Source organism: Cibotium barometz, chromosome 27 (assembly GCF_041138505.1).
Source record: "Cibotium barometz isolate CiBa-2024 chromosome 27, ASM4113850v1, whole genome shotgun sequence".
Taxonomy (NCBI): Eukaryota; Viridiplantae; Streptophyta; class Polypodiopsida; order Cyatheales; family Cibotiaceae; genus Cibotium; species Cibotium barometz.
The window spans coordinates 51344570-51361573 of record NC_141072.1 but is presented as its reverse complement, the minus strand read 5'-3'; the positions used below and the strand labels follow the sequence as shown (position 1 = coordinate 51361573).

Below are 17004 nucleotides of genomic sequence, written 5' to 3'. Positions count from 1 at the left end.
GATTCTCAGCATCATGTATATGTATGAGTATAGCATCTGAGATACATATAGACAAGTAATGCAAAACTTTGTATGCTCTCTCTAACCATTGTTTATGAGCTACACAACTTGTTATTGTGTAGGTTGTTAGGGTAGATCCGGGGCTCTGGCTCTGCATCTGTAACAAGGTTCCAAAATCCTTTTCCTTTCAAAAAGCTTTTGATCCTGTACTTCCATGCTTGGAGGTTCTTTCTATCCAACTTCTCACCCACAATCTGTACTAGGTTGTCTGACATATTTGCTCAATGCAAATGCACATTTTGCACACGTCCAATCTTATAAATGAGCCTTCATCAGCTCAACCACACTCTAATAAGTGTCCCAGATACTCCAAAGTACTCAACCAACTTCACTGTTGATCTAGAAAATCACACTAAGTACATTCAAATTGAACTAGCATACGCAGTCCAAAATACCCTATTTTGGCATACTTTCTAAGGCTTCCAAATGCTTCAAACTGCAATATAGTGGTTCAATCAAGTGTGCATAACTTTCATTGACACCCAAACAAGCTCAATGTTGCATATTAACACCAACCGAGGTGCATACATACCAGAAATATCAAATCCCCTTCTCTGTTTTGAGAAAAACTAGTAAAACCAATAGGAAAAGTGCTCTAATTTCTTTAATTCTTGTCCAAATTGAGAGACCATGCATTCATTAGCTTAGCAATGATTTCTACTAACTCCATGTAAAAGGAATTAGACCAATTATAAAAGTTGAGGAAGTAATTAGTCGATTAACGACCCTCTATTTCACTAATCACAGTTTACAACATTCTTAATCAGCTTATAATTGGCTCCCAAATGCATAATTGCTCCAACAAACCACATAGAATCCTTCTCCTATGTGTGTATCATAGTATTGCTAAGAGAATTGTGAAGATAATCAACCATCCAAGCTTCAATTAGACCTCAACCATGCAAGAAGAGGTAAATTCTGTCCTGTTTTAGCCTCCAGGCTGTGCCGCCAGCAATTAGGGGAATTTGGGGAGTTTTTTGTGGCTAATGATGATATATGGGAGTTTCCAACACGCCTAGGCATGCACCCAAGCCATCAATCTGATGATTTTTACAAAAAATCGGCTCCAACTGCATAAAAAATGAGCCTCTATTCACTGTTTTTGTGAGGGCTTCAAAACAGAATTTTTCCAATCACTTCAATGCATCACACTTGCTCCAAAATCATTCTAAGGCTTGCACATGAGTTACCAACACATTCCCATTGCCAGATACATGATGAAAAGCAGGTAGAGGGAGAGGAGACACACACACAAGAGCAAACCCTAATGTATTAGTCAAACCCTAGTCATAGAGGAAAGCCATGTCCCATCTCACACAATGCATAAAGCCATAATCCAAAAGCTACAACACACTACTTGTGTTGTGTCCACAACTATCCACACAACTATAACCAGCTGGACGTGATCATTTATGTCTCACACATACTACTACCTAACACGCCAGCACATAGTGCAACTGGCACAAGCTGACATCGAGCTTGAATCTCAACAGCCCCTCTCAAGCTCATGAAGATGTAGATGAGCTTGGGCTATCAAAGCTCTCAACATATTCATGATAGGTTTGGGTAGTGCAATGTCTCCCACCTTGGTCTGATCTCCCTTCTCTCCGCCTGTGGTGCTACACACTTCTTTTGCAGATGTACTGCCATAGATGAAGATGTAGATGAGCTTGGGCTATCAAAGCTCTCAACATATTCATGATAGGTTTGGGTAGTGCAATGTCTCCCACCTTGGTCTGATCTCCCTTCTCTCCGCCTGTGGTGCTACACACTTCTTTTGCAAGAGGTTTGGGCATTGAAGTGTCTTGGTCCTTGGTCAGCTCACCCTTCTCTTTTCCCCCTCCTTTAGAGTTGTGCACTTCATCCACAACAAGTTTTTCTCCTTGCCTTTTTACTTTCTACTAGTCAAAGGCATATCCCACCTCACCCTTTTCAAAAATCCTCCACTTCTTTGTGCAAGCTTCCCAATCTTTGCCTTTTTCACCTTACCCTTGTCTTTTCTGTAATCTTTATCTCTATGTACTTCTACTGCCACCTACTTCTCCAGCTCACCTTTCCCAGATTCTATTGCCTGCCTCTTGATCAACACAACGTTCCCTTCTCTTTATGTTATGCCTTTGAGACCTTCTACAGCAATGTACTTGTCGCATATTTTTCCCACTTGAGCTACCATCATCTTGGCTAATTTAACCACCATCTTGGCTAATTTAACTTTGGCATATAAAGACAACATGATAACTAATCTTTCTTTATAACCCGGGGCTTCCTTGAGCTCTTTGGCCTCTGTTTATGACATAATGCATTTTGTGTTGGCCTCTAGGTTGCTTTGCTTGAGCTCTACCCACCACAATCTCTCTCCACACTTTCTCTAATGTTTTAGCTTGTGTTTACTTGAGCTAGACATATTGTACCCATGATTTGAACTCCTTCAGCTTTGATGTTAATTCACTGACCTTATACCTAAGGACTTGGGTCTACTTCTTGTTCTCTTCCACTTCTTTTGTTAGCAAAGTTACCTAACTTTGAAGCTTACTATTTTCTTCCTTTTGGGCCTTTAAGTCACTTATGGCCTTTTTCGCTTCTAGCCCTTGCTTTCCTAGATTTCCCTTAAGTAGCTTTAGCTCACTTTCCACATCTGTGGTTATGTTGTCCATGGTCTCCTTGAACCTTCCTTCAAATTGGAGCATGTTCTTGCCTTAATTGAGGCAGATTATTCATATATCATTAAGTGCCTTCACTGACCTTATACCTCAAGACTTGGGTCTACTTCTTGTCCTCTTCCACTTCTTTTGTTAGCAAAGTTACCTAACTTTGAAGCAGCTTTGAAGCTTACTATTTTCTTCCTTTTGGGTCTTTAGGTCACTTATGGCCTTTGTCACTTCTAGCCCTTGCTCTCCTAGATTTACCTTGAGTAGCTTTAGCTCACTTTCCACATCTGTGGTTATGTTGTCCATGTTCTCCTTGAACCTTCCTTCAAATTGGAGCATGTTCTTGCCTTGATTGAGGTAGATTATTCATATATCATTAAGTGCCTTTACATATGGTGCTATAAAGAGCATTGCACTATTGCTTTGCTACATCTTCATTTGGCTTGGGGGGTTTAGGAGAATGGTGCTACTTAAGGAGTCTTTTTTGTTGGCACATTGCCCCCCCAGCTAGAGGGTTTTCTATTTTTGGCATGGTCTTTAGTACCTTCTTTGAAAATTCTTCTTTAGCTGGTGGCCCCTTTTCTATCTCTATCCACTTCCGAGATAGCTTTAGAGTGGCATATTGCCCAAAGTCTTCACCTCTCCAATCTTCCTCTTCCTCTTCCTCTCCAATCTTCCACTTCCTCTTCATCTTCTTCATTTTTATACTTTTGGAAGGCAGATTGTTTTCTTTTGGAGTCCACCGATATGGTTGATGCTAGTTTTTTCTCTTCTACCCTTTCATTGGCTTGTCTTTTCGAGCTTCCTTCTACTGCTCTCCTTCCAGTTGCTGTTGGGGTGTCTTCCTCTTTCCTTCTTGTGTAGACTCTTTCCCCTTGTCTTTCTACTTCTCCACCAGTGAGGATGTGGCCCCTTTCTTGGATGTGCACTTTACACTTCTGGGCCTTCTTAGCAATGCTCTTAAGCAAGCATGCACCGCTATTGGTCCACCTTTCTCCTGAGCCACACTTGATTTGTTTCTAAGGGCTTCTACATATATTTCTACCTGATTGACTTCTTCTTTGTTGCTCTCATCATGTTGTAATTTTTGGCCGACATGTCCTCTGCCTTGGCCATAAATAGTACATTTTGTAGAAAGAGCTGCAGTTGGGCTCTCTAAGTAGGGTCTTATACATATTTAACTTGATGCATATTCCTATAAATTGCATGTAAGCCACCCATAAAATTCCACATATTTATGCCCAACTGTTGTAATTTCCGTCATGTATTTTGCTAAGGCAAGTTGTAATTGTTGTCGGGCTCAACAGAGTTCCAAGTTTTAATTGTTGTCGGGCTCAACAGAGTTCCAAGTTTTAATGGCAAGGCTAGATAGAGTGCCTAGGATAGTGTAAAGTCTAAGTGAGGCTCCCAAAAGGCCTTGGGCGCTCGAGCATTGTGAACTAGAAACCCTAGGTATAAAAGGAAACTTGTAATGTGCGAACCTCATTCTTTAGGTTCACTTTGTATGCATTCTCTTGAGTGCTTATCTTGGTGAAGAAGATAGTCATGCTCCCTTGAGCTTTCCATAGCTCGTGCGTCTCATTCTTTCTACTTTCTTTCCTCTATTTTAAAGGAACAGAATCCATTGATTTGAAAATGTAGAAGCTAATGAGTAAGCCTTAGCCATAATTGCATTGTATCTACATAAGAAACTCATTTATCTAGTGGTAGGAATAAAGACTTGAAAGGCTGCATGGAAGGACCTAGACTCACTTTATGGAGCCAAGGCCAAGCATTCTCGCATTACTTCAAAGGGGAAAAAAATTCAACTAGCATATCATGAAGAGCAGTCCTTGGGGGATTTCATAAGTGAGATAAATAGTAACTTGACAAAACTAGCATCAATAGATGCTAAGGTGAATTCTGAAGATGTTATAGCACGGTTCTTCATAAGTCCTTGGGGGATTTCATAAGTGAGATAAATAGTAACTTGGCCCAACTAGCATCAATAGATGCTAAGGTGACTTCTGAAGATGTTATAGCGGTTCTTCATAAGAGCATGCGAGAGTCATAGGCTAGTCTTGTCACACAAATTTAAAGCATGTTCCCAATCCTACATATAAAGGTAATGTAGAGGCATTACTTGAAGAGGATAAAGGCCTACATTACAAGCTCAAGTCAACTAAGCTTTTGTCATGAGCGATACAAAGAGATCCCACAAAGTGTGTACTTGCTACAAGAGGAAGGGCCACACTGAAGACAAGTGTTTTCTCAAGGATTAGACTACTTCAAAGTGCCTATAAAAAGGACATCAGGTTGTAGAATGGAGCTGGGCTAAACTACTTACGAGAAGTTGTTGACAAAATGATACACGAGCTAGGCCCGAAATTCACCACCTTCTTCTAGACTTCAATGAGAAGGCTAAATTTTCACTTTGTTCGTTCTTCTATAGTAGCGGGCAAATTTATATATTTATACGTAAATTTTAGTTTTTTTTAAATAGTGGCCTATATTTTTCACGCTCAATTTTTGGGAAAAAAAAGCCCTCTACTGCCTACAAATTTCAGTCTTACACGACCCATCAATACCAAGGAGTTGAATTTAGAAAAATAAAAATACCATCAATTTCATGCAAAACTATTTCTTATTATATAAGACACGTGAGTAGCATTATATAAGACACGTGAATAGCAAGGAGCAAGCTTGAAATTTGCTGCCCTACCCTAGATTTCAATGAGAAGGCCAAATTTCACTATGACCTTCTATAGAGAGCAAATTTATATATTTATATGTAAAGTTGAGTTTTTTTTTTGGAATTGGTGGCCTATTTTTAAGACTCGAGGAGCAAAAACGCCCTAACACGACCTATCAGAGACATGACACATCATTACCAGTGTTTACCGAGAATATTTTTCTTTTAGATCTTAAACTTGCAATTTTAAAATTTACAAGTTTTTCTTCAACATTTACAGGCTTTTTTCACTGAAATATCACTAAAATGTTTAAAATTTTACTAATTTTAAAATTGCAAAAATAAAATTTACAGATGAGATCTTGAATTTTGTATGTGCGTTGTAAAGGTTTGTGAGATTCATTACCAAGGAGTTGAATTTAGAAAGACACCAATTTGATGCAAAATGATTTTTTATTATATAAAACACGTGAGCAGCAGAGTACACGTGATAATATTTGCTAGACATTATCGCAGGGGTTACGGGATGCAGCTTGGGAGGGATCTTGGGGGATGACATTCGCAGCGACTGCTTGCTGGTAACCCCAACGCCAATCATTGCGCCCACCGATCCAATTCACTTTCCACGTCCAGAAGATCCACCCCTCGGTGGTCCTCTCGTAGTTGAGCACCTGCGCCGCCCACCATCGGCTGTACCACGCCTTGTGCACTTCAAGGTCCTCGAATTCTGTTCCATTTGGGTCGCCGTAGGGGGAGAGGCTCCACTCGCCCACGATGAGGGGGGAGTTGTTGCCGTTGCTCCTGCGGTCATCGCTGTTGCAGGAGTGGCTGAGGTAGGCAGCGCGGGTGTAAGGCTGGATGACGACGTAGTTATGATCATCGAAGAGGCGGAATTGGCCGGTGGCAGGGAGCGAGCGGGCGGGGTTCGCACCATTCATCCACTTCCTATCCATCATCTGGATGTGGAGGCGCTGCGATGGGTCAATGTTCAGGGTGTTCTCCACATGGCGGATGCGTCTCCAAGCCGTTGGGTAGTAGTCGTCCAGAAGGGATGCGGGCGCATTATGGAGGGGCTCATTCACGACCTCGATGGCGAACACCGTGGCGAAGCTCTTGTCAGTGTGGACCAGCTGCGTCGCCCACTCCAGCCACTGGTAGGCTCTCTCGTACTGAGAGTCCTGGTAGAAGGCGGCAGAGGGGGCGTCTTGGCCGGTGAAGGACTGGTGAGCGGCCTGGGCGTAGGGGGCACCATGCAGGTCGAGGATGATGTAGAGGCCCGCTTCGCTGGCCCATCGGCAGACGTTCTTGAGGTAGGGCAGTGCACCTTGCGGGAAGTACTCGGATCTGCGATCCACGAGGGTCTCATAGAGCCAGTAGCCCAGCGGGATGCGGATGGTGTTGAGCCCGTAGCTGGCCATCTGCTCGAAGTCCTGCTGCGTCACCCACGATCCCCAGTGCTTCTGGAAGGCCGCGTTTGCCGCCTCTTGCCCCAGTTTCATGACGCAGTCGAACTCGCTGTGCGCGTCGACCGGCCCGCAGCCCATGTTCCTCCACTCGTCCCCTTGCATCCAAGGCTCCATAATAAACAGCCCGCCCAGATTCACGCCGCGTATCTTCGCTACAGGCGGCATCCACGCCTCACTACTGCTAAACAACAGTGCTGCAGCTACTACGCTCAACGCCACAGTGATTTGCAGCTCATGATTCAACATGCTGCATCTACTGCAGCGAAACTGCTTCATCGAGAGAGAGAGAGAGAGAGAGAGAGAGCGAGCTGGGTCTGCTCAGCCTCAACCCAAACTATATATACAGTGCGCTCCCGCCGCCTACCGTCCTGCTTAAAGAGCTGCAAAGTCGTAAAAGTTTCACCTAGATATTAAAAGTTTCACGCGTAAAGACTTGACTACAGCCTTGCCTTTACAAATACAAATGGGCATCAAAAGTTTCACACGTTAAAGTTTAAAAGTTTCGCGACTTCACTTGAACGAGAGAGAGACTTTTGGTTATTTTAATGTACTGGCCCTCCATCCAATGTAACTAGGAGTTATGCTTTCTGTCATGGGCATCGTGCGCACATGCCTCCGACGAGCCTCTCGTTCTCTACGGGATTCTAGGTACCTTCATAATCGCTGGTTTCCCTCCTCCTCTAGTAGTTTCAATCTGCCTTCTTGAAGTGAGCTTCCGGTGGCGTAGATCTCACTCTACTGAGGTAGGAGCACCACCACAGCCTGCTACTACCACAACCTTGCGCGTAAGTGTGCAAACTGGTGGACGTACAAATGTTCACTGACTCACCCTCTTGCTACATATGAACTCAAGACGCACACGTATTTAATTATGTTGAATACACTAATCAAATTCATAAAATGGTTGGTGAAGTTGGGACATCGTCGGAATGGACGCTCGTGGCCGCGGGACGCTATTTTGGGGTGCTGTGAGAGCGAAGCTTGGCACGAGCGGACTCTGTTGTAGCCAGCTGGGCGTGCCACGCTGAGGTCGTCGCGCAGGGAGGTGTTGGTCGAACTGTGGCCGCGCGAGCTGGCAGACGCCGGAAGCCGTGTCGACGGCGCCGAGAAGCTGCTGAACACAAGAATCACGGCCACCCAACGGGCAAGGCTGGCCGTACGTGGCGTCATAGACTGCCGCATCGGTGGCGGCACCGTTGTCGACACCGATTTGCCCCGCCCAAACAATGTTCCAATGCCACAAACACAAGAGGGTGCAACATTCCTGCTTCAACAGCACCTTCTAATGTTCCGATGCCACAAAATAGAGGAGGATAGTTTAAGATACAGGAGGATAGTATTACTACGTCGTACTGCCCAAACAATGTTCCAATGCCACAAACACAAGAGGGTGCAACATTCCTGCTTCAACAGCACCTTCTAATGTTCCGATGCCACAAAATAGTGGAGGATAGTTTAAGATACAGGAGGATAGTATTACTACGTCGTACTGCCAACCAATGTTCAAATGAATCTCAAACAACGTTTAGATGCCAGATAACACAGGAGGATAGTGTACTATCACCACCTATTACTATTGCGAGGGCTACTATTTATTGCATCCACTACCTATATAATGCAATTATTGCTGACACCAAACAACACGAAAGATCGCGTGAAACATGGTTTGCCATTATATGCATGACGTACCATATGCCACAAAGTTGAGTGCCATGGTATTAACTCTTTTTTCAGAGGAAATTAGCTAACTAGGAAATTCTTCAACCTGTTTTAGACCCTCTAAACATTCATTTGCATAGCACTGAGGGGATGAGCAGTAACAAGCTCATTTACGTAACACTGGGAGGATGAGCAGTAACAAATATACTTGTAGGTTAAGATACGGAACATTGCAAGGAAACATTTTACATAGTGGACAAGACAGAAAAACACAGCTAAAACATTGGACAGGACAATGAAACATGGGTAAGATGTGATGTTATGTGTTACAACAGGTGCCTCCAATCCACTAAAGGTGCACTGTTGTCAAAGGCGAATGTTGTGTTACAACAGGTGCCTCCAATTGCACCGAGGGGATGAGCAGTAACAAGCTCATTTACGTAACACTGGGAGGATGAGCAGTAACAAATATGCTTGTAGGTTAAGATACGAAACATTGCAAGGAAACATTATCCATAATGGACAAGACAAAGAAAAACACGGCTAAAGGTGCACTGTTGTCAAAGGCGAATGTTCCAGATCATGAAATGCTGGAATCGCCCACATCTTTGCCCGCTAGGTTACCTAATCCTAGAAAATAATGACCAATAATTGAACAGGACAAACATTTGGGAATGATGTAAATTTATGCAAGGAGAAGCATTTATCTTCCCTGCTTAAGGTGAGCTGCGCCATGCATAGCAATCACCAAGGCCATCACATACACATGTTTCACATCAATGCAATTGCCCATATTATTGCATTCTGCCATTAGCTTTATAAAACTTATCATCACAGAATGTTATGTACGGAGAGGTATCTATAATCTTCCTTGCTGAAAATTACGGCCATTTCATAAGACAGAATGCTATGTACGGAGAGGTATCTATAATCTTCCTTGCTTAAAGTGAGCTGTGCCATTCACAACAATCACATAAACTAAGTTGGTCCTCCAATGCACATATTTCACATCACTGCATGCTGAATCTCCCGTATCATTAACAAGCACGTATCTGTGCATTCTGTCTCTAGCTCTAGATTTATTCTGTGAGGATAAGTCACATTACGGCCATTTCATAGACACCCCCACATACATTTAACGAAGTAAAAAACCCATGCATGCATGCATGCTAGGCAGTTGAGATGCAAGCTGAAATGAGATTTGATTCGACACACAACATACAGTAGATGTACAACATACAGTAGATGTACAACGCATAGACGTGTGGTACGACGTAGGGAGTGTGCACATGCCAGCTGCACATACATGCACACTTTCAAGCAGCATATGAGAAAAACTTTAAATTCCATAATCCCATCCTCCTGCAAGCTAAATTAACACTGACTACACCATGCAAGGGAAAATCTTAAAACTCTTCAAAGAGAACCATTTGATAGCCAGCAACCAAAAGACAGAACTTCACATAAGGAGATATTAGAAAGAACTTCACATAAGGAGACGTTAACAATACATCAACCAAAAGAAAGAACTTCACATAAGGAGATATTAGAAAGAACTTCACATAAGGAGACGTTAACAATACAGTGGTGATTAGGCACAAATCATAAATGTTCCAAATGCATGACACAAGTAGTACGGCCAATCATATACATAGACCACATACACAAAACAGGAAACCTATGAAGTGTTAACAGAAAGAAACCTTGGCTCTCTGGAAAGGCACCAACCCCGTCACTGGCCTCCACACAGACGAAGGACCAGGTGGAGGGTGGACTCCTTCTGCATGTTATAACTTCACATAAGGAGACGTTAACAATACATCTCCATGTGGTGATTAGGCACAACTCATAAATGTTCCAAATGCATGACACAAGTAGTAAGGCCGATCATATACATAGGCCACATACACAAAACAGGAAACCTTCAAAGTGTTAACAGAAAGAAACCTTGGCTCTCTGGAAAGAGCAGAAACCCTATCACTGGCCTCCACGCAGACGAAGGACCAGGTGGAGGGTGGACTCCTTCTGAATGTTATAATCAGCAAGGGTGCGACCATCCTCGAGCTGCTTTCCGGCGAAAATCAGTCTCTGCTGGTCGGGCGGGATCCCTTCCTTGTCCTGGATCTTTGCTTTTACATTGTCAATGGTGTCCGAGCTCTCAACCTCCAAGGTTATGGTCTTCCCAGTCAGGGTTTTCACAAAGATCTGCATACCTCCACGCAGGCGGAGCACCAAGTGCAGGGTAGACTCCTTCTGGATGTTGTAATCAGCGAGGGTGTGGCCGTCCTCCAACTGCTTTCCGGCAAAGATAAGCCTCTGCTGGTCGGGCGGGATACCTTCCTTGTCTTGGATCTTAGCCTTCACATTGTCGATGGTGTCGGAGCTCTCTACCTCCAGAGTAATGGTCTTGCCGGTAAGGGTTTTGACGAAGATCTGCATACCTCCGCGAAGACGCAAGACAAGGTGGAGGGTAGACTCCTTCTGGATGTTGTAGTCGGCTAGGGTTCGGCCATCTTCGAGCTGCTTTCCGGCGAAGATGAGCCGCTGCTGGTCGGGCGGGATGCCCTCCTTGTCTTGGATTTTGGTCTTAACGTTGTCGATGGTGTCGAAACTTTCCACCTCCAAAGTGATGGTCTTGCCGGTGAGGGTCTTGATGAAGATCTGCATAGCGGAAGGGGGAAATGGAAGCTAACGCACAGAGAAGAGAAACTAGGGAAGGAGCTCAGCTATGGCAGCAGCAGAAAGATGAGAAACAAGTGCCCTCGATCCTCCCCCTTTAACGTCTCTCCTGTGAGCACCGCCACTTGGTACACGTGGCACGATCCAATTGGACCTATCTGAAAAAAGATTCCTTCCCACCAAGTCTTTCGGCCACTTGCTCGTCAGGCCTGACATCTAGAGTGTAAGGCCCTGTTCACATGTTTCTCAAGGAAGGCGCTCAGCTATGGCGGCAGCAGAAAGATGAGAAACAAGTGCCCTCGATCCTCCCCCTTTAACGTCTCTCCTGTGAGCACCGCCACTTCGTACACGTGGCACGATCCAATTGGACCTGTCTGAAAAAAGATTCCTTCCCACCAAGTCTTTCGGCCACTTGCTCGTTAGGCCTGACATCTAGAGTGTAAGGCCCTGTTCACATGTTTCTCATAACTTGTTAGTCTTCCCTTATGCTAGACAATGTGAGAAATGGGGAAAATTGTTCACGGAACGATTCCATTGGATTTACTTGGTCCATCATCAAACACCTTGCGTGTGTTGCATTCGTGTGTGTGCCATGGAAAGCTTAAGGCCCTGTTCACATGTTTCTCATGCCTCTGAGCAAAGTCTTCGTTTTTTTTTCTAACTTGTTAGTCTTCCCTTATACTAGACATTGTGAGAAATGGGGGAAATTGTTCACTTAGTTTACATAGAACGATTCATTGGATTTATCCGAAAACAGATTCGTTCCCACCAAGTCTTCTAGCCACTTGCTCAATTATTGGTCATCCCTGACTACTATCTAACACCTTGCATGTTGCATTTGTGTGTGTGACATGGAAAGCCTAAGGCCACGTTCACATGTTTCCACCCAAAAACACCCCACTTAGGACCTATTCTCATGCCTCGGAGCAAAGTCAGAGTGTAACAATCTTAAAAGCTATGCGCAGAGTTTTTTTTTTTTCTTGTTAGTCTTGCCTTATGCAAGACATTGTGAGAAATGGGGGAAATGTTCAATTGGGTTAATCATCAAGTGATCCAAGGGTGGAGGTTTATTTTCTAATTTTTGCTTTTGAATTTTTTTTGGATTTGGTGTAGATATGTTTTTTTTTTAAAATATTTATTATTTTTGTAAATATGGTTATTGTTTACACTAAAAAGTCAATCATCAAGCAAGAAAAGGGTCGAGGTTTCTTTTACAATTTTGTTTTTAAGAATTTTGGATTTGGTGTACATACGTTTTGATTAACATTCGTTGTTCATGTAAGTGTAGTTATTGTTTATAATAAGAAAATACATACTGGCATCGTGGTAGACACACCTTTGCAAAAGGGGTTTTGCAACTTGTTTTAGTATATATTTTCTCTTTTTTAAATAAATACCAAAATTCAATGCCTAACCTAAAATTTTAAAGTTTTTGCTTCTCAAAATAAGATGGCTGCAAATTTTTGGTGGAGTGACTATTGAAAGTAGGCATTGCAAACCATCCTTATCCTCAACATCTCCTCACAAGCTCTCCTGCTATCCTCATACTATTTTTCCTAGAGAAAGCAGGTGAAAAAGCTCTTGAAATTAGGGACCATTAAGTTTTATTTCAGATTCTAAATAACAAAAAGATACAAGATTGTACCCTTACCATACCATTTCAATAGAACAGTGTGTTTCAATATACATTGTGCATTGAAAGTTAAGGGTGAGAATGCAATAAATTAAACCCCTTAAACTAGTAATTTCATTGGGTAGATTAGGTTGGATAACTATGTAAAAAAAGGACATAATGTTCACCTCCGATATTCAAAACCACCCAAATTAAATAGAGAATATTATTTGGGATGATTAAAGTGGTTTCACTGAAAGGGACGTATTGATTCGATCACTCTTGGTCAATACTAAAAGCAAGCATGTATTGCTCCTTTTTCATTAATACATGTTTTTTAAAAGAGAATAATAATACCAAAAATTATACTTGACAAGCCCAAACACCTCCTAAAGGAGCATGACCACAAAGGGAGTGGCTTTTGGGAAAACACGATCATTGTCATGCCAAAAGTCGCTTGCTTGTGAAAAAATATATTTTTTCGCTACCTTTTGACCCTAAAAGCCCAATTTTTTGGACTTGAGAGGTACCTGGTCCATATGTCTATATGTTGGGCCCTTTGATTCATAGTTTTGTAATGGATACATCGAAGAAACCATTGAACTTGCTTAAAGCTTTTGCCTAAAGTATGTATGCATTGTGAAAGGTGTCATTCAAAATGATGGGCATAGCAATTGGATGTATTAGGTTGCATTGATACATTATAAAGTTTTGTTCCACCAAAATGTAGAAGAGAAAAGTTTAAACGGTGGGTTGCAATTTTATTAGTAAACAAGGGATTTTATGCAGGGTCCTAGCATCATTTGGGCTTGAATTGTGGTGATATTTCCAAATGATTTGAATCCTACATCAAATCTTGGAAGATTTAGAGTAGGGTCGAAATGAGGAGCAAGATGCACTTATGGTTGGGTGGTGAAAAAGAGCTCTATCCCCTCTCTGGCTATGGTGGATGCATGATATTGGTATCAAAGCCGCGTCTTGCTCCAAAAACTAGATAGGTTTTTCTTTGTTCAAATCTAATCGTTTTTTGGTTCCTCTTCTTCTTGGCTATTTGGATAATGTTGACACAGAAGGAGATAGGGAGTGTGTTTTTGCTTCAACGAACTGTGAGAGGGAAAGGTTGGAGCAATGTGGGCAAGGCTAGCATGATAGCACTAGCGCCGCTAACAAGAAAGCTTGTTTACTAACTTCAGTTGAGTTGCTTGAAGTGCAACTCAGCAACTCTTCATGGCAGCAGAAGCAGCTGGCTGACATGGCTCAGCTGTGCCAAACGGGAGTAGAAAGGCGGCCGTCATTGTGATGGAGATGCACTACAACAGTAGAAGAGATACTCCTGCTGGCCATGGCCCACGATAAGCTCTGAAACCCTAGCATAGCACCTCAAAAGACTCTCATGGTGGCCTGTCGTGTGGAGGCACAGTGAAAAGGTGAAGGTAGGTGGTCATCATCGAGCACTCAGAAGGCCCTCATCACCCTGCATGTGAAGGTTGCCTCATAGAAGCGGGAGGACAATCGACATCACACGGATGTCCATAAAAGTATACATCAAAAGGAGAGCGCACATGCCAACATCACAACCAAAACAAGGTACCGACACCGGCACAGCACATGAGGGCGCATAGGCATGCGTGATGAACGGCACGAGCCAGCAACAGCCGATGGACTCCGACAGAGCGGAGGTAATTAGACGACATGACGATTGATGGATGGACAGCAGAGCAGACATCTCTCTTGAAGCGGCAGCGCCTGACCTACTATTTGGGCTATGTGGGCCTTGTGTCACGTAACCTACCGTGGCGAATGTGTGTGCCCTGTGACTAGCTGTGTGGTTGGTCGTGTGTGCCTTGTATTGTCAGATGTGGCGGGCCAGGCCTCTTGTGCACCTATGTGCTGTCGGACTGCCCACACTAGCTAACACCACACAAGGTGAGTGTTTGAAGCAACATCGCTCATGGTAGTGCTCTCCAACCTAGCTTGTGGAGGCATGTATTGGTTGGCAGAAAAATTGTGGAGGTGGCCACGGCATCCAAAACATTCGGTGACTAGGTAAGCGGGTGGTACCAACCATAGCAACACACAGTCCGCCAAAGGAAAGGACACCCACAATGATGTAGCCCGTCCTTGATCCCAAGACGATGTAGTTCATCCTCGGCATCGACATTGCAGTCGGCCGGTGCACTCGCAAGAGAAATTTGGTAATCCGACACGTGTTTATTTTCACATCATTCTTTTTGCATCTTCGTCATTTGCACTCATGGCATCGAGTGATAGCTCAACTTTGACCTTAGGGGGTGTTCCAGGATTTTGTCACCTTTCTCCGGCTTTCAGCCGAGCTTGCTCGTATGTGTCAAGGAATACATGCACATTAGACAAAGGCCATTTGACAACCCCACTTAGCATGCACAAGCTTGACAGTTCTCATGGTGCGACCTAGACCTTACCATTATCCTTTGATAACCCCATAGATCAATCCGTAGCGGCTGAAGATGACCCACATTTAGGAGCAGACGATGTAGATCTAAACAATGCCCAACAAATGAACTTAGACACGAACAAGGACCTCTTAGACATTGAGGAGGAGGAGGATGTCGTAGATGCACAACCTGATGAGGTTCCCCCCCGCACATAGGAGGTTTCACATGAAACCCTCTTGGAGTTGTTTAAAAGAACCCAAACTTGAGAGATATCTTGAAAGTCCTTTGAGACATACACCACCATTTGGGGGGCCAGCCAATAGCCCCACCATTCCTGTTGAGTTCCCTCAATCGAGTAGAGTGAATTTCAACTCTACTCGACGAGATTCCGTGCGATCCGCACGAAGGCAGTCCATGGCGTCTACCATGTAGTTTGGAGCGGCTACGAACATGTTAAAAGATAAAGCACGAGTCTTTGGGGGGGAGGAAAAAGAACGTAATAAGGATGCAATCAATATATTTTTACAAAAATGGTCTACCCTACATAACCTTAGGCATACACTTGAGGAATATAGAGTAGTTAAGACCAGCTCGATGTTGTTGGGCAAGGCATACAAATGGTGGACAAGCCTAGCCGCCCGATAGTGCTAGATATCCTCGCACTTGAGTCAAGTTTGAGAGAACATTTTAGAAGGAATTTTGAACAAGCTTCTTCAGAGGTCATAGCATGAGTGGGATAGATGCTACATGGTGTTAGAGGATATGCTTCAAGCAATCCAATTGGGAGAAATACCTACCACATTAGGAGATTAGTTATAATAGTTTGAAACATTTAGCGAGATTCATGTTGACGTATGGTTTCTAGCCAAGATCTCCTGTAGTCGTAGGGCTAAAGAAGGAGAAAATTTAGTCTATCAAGGATTTACTTGAGGGCATGCAAGATATGCTAAATGCAACAAGAGATAGCATAAGATCGTGTAAAAAATGTATGCTGCTAACAAGAGCTGTAGAGAAGTGACCTTTGAAGAGGGTGACTTTATTTTCTCAAAAGTACCTCCAAAGTCGGACTCTCAAGATAGAAAGTGTTAAAAGCTTTCCTCTAGATATTGCAGTCTATTTAAAATCCTTAAGAAGATTGGTAGCGTAGCATAAAAACTTGAGTTGCCGAAGAGCTCTCCAGTACATCCTGTTTTTCATGTCAGTAGGATACGAAAAATAGTGGGTCATTAGTATAACATAGTTATTTCTGACAACTTGTGTTGAAATATGTGGTGCCATGAATTCAAAAAATTGAAAGGGAATTGCAGGCTTGGTTCAAGGTCTTTTCTTCAAGTTACATCAAAGAAAACTCCAATGGATAAAAGCTTTATCCAAATTTGGCCCGGCTTCAAATTGGAAATATTTTCAGTTTATTATTTTGGTTTGGCTCAGAAAATTACAGCAATTCAAAGTTGCGGGATTTTCAAATTTGGTCATTTTATGCCTTCTCGAAGCTTAAATTTACTCTCGATTCTCAATATTTTTCTACCAGACAACCTTCTGACGTTTCAAGACTACTTTAAACACTTTGGTGATTGCGTTGGATGGCCACACCACTCTTCTAATTACCACGTGAATCGTGATTCAAGATCTTCAAAATCATTACCACAAATGAAAAATCATATAAGTATTTCTAACTTTTTCCTATCTTTTATTTCTTTTTAGCATTCATTGGCTGATCTACTTGCACTTCCATCTATTCAAGAGCAACTCACAGCTTTACAAGCACAATTGGTCAAGGAATGAACTCATAGAC

The 17004-nt window shown here is 43.0% G+C and overlaps 1 protein-coding gene and 1 pseudogene across 1 annotated transcript; both read right to left on the bottom strand.

The window, feature by feature from the left end:
* Positions 1 to 5813: 5813 nt before the first annotated feature.
* On the bottom strand, positions 5814 to 7141 carry LOC147623500 (putative glucan endo-1,6-beta-glucosidase B pseudogene; annotated as a pseudogene).
* Positions 7142 to 10481: 3340 nt separating this feature from the next.
* Positions 10482 to 11205, bottom strand: LOC147623499 (polyubiquitin 11-like). Its single transcript, XM_086821671.1, has one exon. It carries the CDS (start codon positions 11169 to 11171, stop codon positions 10482 to 10484), a length of 690 nt encoding a protein of 229 aa, XP_086677797.1. The 5' UTR covers positions 11172 to 11205.
* Positions 11206 to 17004: the final 5799 nt, after the last annotated feature.

Coding starts and splice junctions, on each gene's coding strand:
- LOC147623499 (XM_086821671.1), bottom strand. CDS start 11,171: ATGCAGATCTTCATCAAGACCCTCACCGGCAAGACCATCACTTTGGAG.